At 33.8% G+C, this 5,343-nt stretch overlaps 1 protein-coding gene across 4 annotated transcripts; it reads left to right on the top strand.

The window, feature by feature from the left end:
- Positions 1-2,503: 2,503 nt before the first annotated feature.
- LOC110629097 lies at positions 2,504-5,019 on the top strand. 4 transcript variants are annotated; one of them, XM_021775973.2, is made up of 2 exons: positions 2,504-2,921; positions 3,229-4,575. In XM_021775973.2, exon 2 carries the CDS (start codon positions 3,269-3,271, stop codon positions 4,379-4,381), a length of 1,113 nt encoding a protein of 370 aa, XP_021631665.1. In that variant the 5' UTR covers positions 2,504-2,921; positions 3,229-3,268; the 3' UTR covers positions 4,382-4,575. The 4 variants fall into 4 exon arrangements, with proteins under 4 accessions (XP_021631665.1, XP_021631663.1, XP_021631667.1 ...); XM_021775971.2 differs by having other exon boundaries at positions 2,505-3,004; XM_021775975.2 differs by lacking the exon at positions 2,504-2,921 and adding an exon at positions 4,634-5,019 and having other exon boundaries at positions 3,035-4,408.
- The last annotated feature ends 324 nt before the right edge of the window (positions 5,020-5,343 follow it).

Raw genomic sequence — 5,343 nt, forward strand, 5'->3', positions numbered from 1 at the left:
CATTTAAGCTCAGATTCAATTCAGAACTTTACACAATTCTCTATGTTATTTAAATCCATGTTTATTACTTGTATATCTCCTAAAAAGCTCTTTTCTGACTTGCGGAAGATCCACAAGGAGAGGGCAAGTCTTTAAGGAGTTTTATCTCACGGTTTAATGCAGAAGTAATACAGATGGAGGAATTAAATCATGAGATAGCATGTGAAGCATTGAAGAAAAGAATATGCAACATCAAGTTTATGGATTCCTTAATCAAGAATCCAGCTGCTACGTATCAACAGCTAATGGACAAAGTCCAAAAGTATAATCAGGTTAGATGATGAGGTCCAAGCGTTAAGAGAGGAATAGTCGAGTCTTTTCTAAATTAAATATGTCAGTTGTGAACAAAAGTGATATTTAAAGGAGAAGAAGGATTCGTATATGACAATTTCGATAGTAGCCTTTGAATGCGGCTCGAGAAATTAGGCTGTCATCATTGATGATCAGAAGCAGGCAAAGCGATGCAAGTGTGGGAGGCCAATCTAGATACGCCATGTGCATGAGATTGTGAAGACAATTGTCACCTTTGAATCTGAAGAATCAAAGACTAGCGGGGGACTTCTGATATAATACAATAATCACTCAAAGTAAGCTATGAGCTGGCACTCGAAGACAGGGTCATGTGATAAGAGTCAGACAAGATAATACTCGGTCCCATCGATGAAAAAGAAGACTTGGACGTAGCAAGTCTCAGCTTTCCGTCAAAGACTCGCCCTCTCAATTATAAAGCGAGACTCCATGAGAAGTTACCATTAGAGAACGTAATCCAGCAAATCTCCATTACACCTACAATTGTGAGATTCCTTATCTACAAGTCAGTGCCAGTCGAATTTTCAGTAGATGCGATAATTAATTCTATTTTCTTACAGTATAAAAACTAATGATCACATAATTCAAGATCACATTCTTATACAACTACTATTGAATTCAAAGCATCTCATTACATTCGTATTTTTTTCAGTTTACTGACTTGAACTTCGGAATAACTACCATAGATACTAATCACTTCGCTTTCTTTTTCTTGTAAATTGACCAATTACAGCATAATTTTATTTCAGCCATGTTATAGTAATAAATTTCTTAAAAATTTAAAGATTTTAAAGATTTTATTGAATTGTTTTTCAAATTTAGAGGGTTTATATGTTTTTTCAATAATATATTTGGTTTATTTTTAAAGTTTAAAAATTTTATTTGATCTACGTTTAGTATTTGAAGGGTCTAATCTAAACAGAAAAAAAAATAAATATAAACACTCATATATTTATTAACATAATATTAAAGGGTCAAAATAGATATTTATCCCAAAATTATTCAAGGTTTCATTTTTTATTTGATTTTTCTTTTATTTTTAGAGATTAGTTTGGGTGGGCCACTATCCAACCTTTCAATTTTGAAAACCCAATTATTGGTAGAGATATTAATGAAGATGATAGAGTAGAAGCGATTGGGCAGCAACTCATAATAAGGTCAAAGTTTCACACAAATAATAAAACATTTTAATATAATTGCTTTCTAATCAGAATCAACTCTTTCTTATTTCTTTGATTAGAGCTCTAATCAAAGGATGAAGTTTGCAGAAGAAAATGGCAGAGCTGAGGTCCATTTGGGTCATGGTGGTGGTCCATCCCAATTCAATTTTCTGGGTCCACAGCAGTTGCCTTCTAGCCAAGTTTTGAAGCCTCTTGCTTTATCCACTTAATTTATAAAAATGGTAAGAATAAATTTTTAACATTTTTATTGAGATAAAAACATTTTGTAAAAAATTTAATTTAAAAAATTTTTAAAGTAAAAAATTTAAAATAAACCATGTCAAAGGAAGAATTTATTTGAGAAGTTTGAGTGATTTTTGTGTAATATTTATAAAGATGAGGGATTTTGTAATAATAAATTAAAGAAAAAAATTATTATTTGGTCCAAAATTTATTAGTTAATTTTATATTTTAAAATTGAGAGATTAGATAAAAATTACCCAAAAATACATCTTGAAAATTTTTTATTAGTAGAGTGTTTGTACACTTTAATATAGGTATCAAGTTTTCCTATTATATATATTTATTATTAAATTCAATTAAATTTAAATTAAAACAAAAAAGTCTATAATTTAATTCATATTCTTCTAAACCTTAAAAAAAAAAATATTGATTTTGATCAGAAAGGAAAGGACTGATGGCGACCGATGATTTTGGACCACTGGTGTAAGCTTTTGTCGTTGGAGTAGTATTGTCAATAAAAAAACCTTTTTGTTTTCTTTTTTTAATTACTCGTTCTTCCATTATTCATAGCTAAATGAATTTATTATTAACAAATTAAAAATTTTTCATTCATATTTTATATAATTAAAGCCAAAATGTCCCTTTTAGAAGAAAGCAAAAATTAAAAGACAAAACCAAAAGTCGCATTCTATCTTCATAATCACAATTCACAAGCTCTCCATGACAGCATTCAAAATCTTCAATTGCACTCAATTCAACCACAAATATCAACTACTATGAATTAAAATCATTTCATTTTCACACCAACCCACAACACAAAAATCTCCAAATTAAAACCCCACCAAACCCTATTCTCTCTCAATTTCCCAATCTCCCAATCTCAACAAGAATGCTTCTATAGCATCCAAGAAGAGGAAAGAGAGAGCAAAGAACTTGGGTTCACTTTGGATTCAGGCAATGAACATGGTAAAGCGTAGAGAGGTGAACAAAAAGCTGTCTGTAATGGCGTGACACTATCATACGAGTTGCATTCAACATGTTTGTAAGAAAACCCACAAAGAAAAAAGGAGTTACTGTTGTGTACAAAATTTTTTCTACATGTTAAAAACTGTCACTTTCTGGCAATGCCGAGCCCCACTTGAGCACCTCCCCTCGAATACTTCCGAAAAGGTGTGTTAATAGACAATTAAAGGATTAGGCAATGGCCGGCCCAGTAGGTTAATTTCTGCAGCTTTGATCGGTCCCAAATCAAAGTAAGACAAAGAACATTTGGGTAGCCTGCACTGACTTCTCCATTTCTATTCTTTTCTTTAGTTCTTTTCTTGCAGTAGCTTTATTTCTTTATGTTCCATATGTCTTTTGCCTCTCTCTTAGATGAACATATTCAAATTCCTGTTTCTTTCTCTTATTTAAATAAATCCTTCCTTCTTCTTTGGATATAAATCTCTGGCTCTTTATCCTTTGTTTTTCTTCACAGAAGAGGGTCCCCATCTGTAGTTTGAACACAATTTCTAGAAATGGGAAGGAGCTCTGCTGAAGACAAATGGGAAAATTCCGACTGTCATAAAGAAGAGGAGGAGGGGGAGGGAGAGGAAGAAGAAGCATTATCGCTTTGTGATTTACCGGTAAATTTGATCAAAGAAGAGACTCAACCAAGTAAAGAAGTTGCTCAAGAAACTGAGGCTAGTCAAGAAGATTTCGATTTCGTGCCCTGGGGTGGCTCTCTTTCTACAAGTTCAGAAATGTGTGCAGCTGATGATATATTTTTTCAGGGCCAAATTCTCCCATTTCGTCTCTCAGTCAGTTCTGAAAGTGGTCTTACCAAGTTAAGGCAAGACAGCTTGAACCTAAGCCGGTGTGCATCGATGTCAGAATCCATGGACCGCAGTTCAGTGGGAGGGTTCACAAGTTTCAGTAGCAGAAGCAGTAGCAGCCGTAGCCAATTCTCATCAAGTAGCAGCTGCTCAGTCACTACCAGCACAAGAATTTCAAAGCCAAGAATCCAAAATCAGTTTCACACCCACCCAAGTCCCAAGCCTCAAATCAAACTTCCCACCAACTCACTGGGAAATGCTGGCAGTAACAGGAACAGAAAATCAACAATATGGGAATTTTTTAGATTGGGTTTGGTCCATACACCAGAAATTGAATTGCAAGATCTCAAGGTTCGTACATCAGTTAGTAGAAACAGCAGTTCAAGTAGTAGCAATAGCAATTCCAGCTTCAGAATTAGAAGTAACAGCAGAGTTAGAATCAGTAGCAGCAGCCAAAACCAAGAGAACAAGGATAAACAGAAGAAACAGAGTTTCTTGGAGAAAAAATCAGGAGCAGGAGGGTTATTAAGTGGGTGTAGTTGTACAGTTAGTGCAGTGAAATCAGTTCCATTGAACATAATCGTCATTAAACCCATTAACAGTAGTGGAAATAGCAATAACTACAAAAGCAAAGAAAAAGGCTCAGCTGAGGGAGTGCCACAAGAATTAAAGATAAAGAATAAGAAGAAAATGGTGGAAAAGCAGCAGCAGCAGGGAAAGCAAGCAATATCACGTCATCGAACGTTTGAGTGGATAAAGGAGCTTTCACATGCTAGCTTTCTCGTTGATAATGAGGAGGAGGGCCTTGACTCGTGACTAATCAACAATCTCTCAGCATGCTTTGTATTCTTCTTTTTTAATTTTTTTAATGTCTTTTTATTAGCATCAGCTTGTTTGTTCTTCTTCTTTTTGGGTTCTCCTTTTTTGTCTTTAATTTGAATCAATTTGATATTTTATATAGTGTTGGAGCACCGATTGCCAGAAGTAGAAGTTTTTCTTTTGTCTTTCCAGACAGACTGAGTTTTTTTCTTTTTCTTTTTCTTTTTCTTTTTTTTTTGGTTTCTTCAGAAAGTGAATTATCGTATGTGTACAGGATTAGGAGTGCAAGGATAATGATTTGAGAAAGGCACCCGTGATGGGTGGGAATGATGGAGGAGGTGGCGGTGGCCGGTGGAGGTGGTTGTGATGATTAAAAAGTGTGAGAATTGATGCTTTATGCAATGTGGGGTGTGAAAATGGCAGTTCGTGACTGGCAAAAAAGAGAGAAAAGCCGACAGGCACAAGTTGAAGAAACGCATTGAAGACGGAAAAGAGAAAAAGTTGGAAGGAATTATGTAATATTTTGTTGATGAATTTATGATTAGCAATTGCAGGTGTGACATTAATTGCTTTTTAATTATGTATACTGTTTCAAAATCTGCTAAATAAAGTTGGACTGCCAATTTGGAATCCAATAATACTCCCTGTTTCTTTTCTTTAATTCATTTACTTTGTCCTAATGTAAAGAGTTTTTAAAACCTAAAACAACAAGATAAACAATATTAAAAGATTTATAGTTTCAAATATTATTATAAAATTAAAGCTTTTTATGGTTGGAGTTAACTTAATTCAACAATTTCAAGTTTGCTTAAGTGCTAATTTGCTATTTTTCTCGATTTATGCAAGGTCAAAACCCTTCTCGTTCTTTATTGTAGAGAAAACAATTTAACCCAGTTAAAATTTTCTTTGGAAGTTTGTACCTCAAGCACCATGTCATTTGAATCAAATAAATATATAAA

The sequence above is a fragment of the Manihot esculenta genome, chromosome 13 (genome assembly GCF_001659605.2).
Source record: "Manihot esculenta cultivar AM560-2 chromosome 13, M.esculenta_v8, whole genome shotgun sequence".
NCBI lineage: Eukaryota > Viridiplantae > Streptophyta > Magnoliopsida > Malpighiales > Euphorbiaceae > Manihot > Manihot esculenta.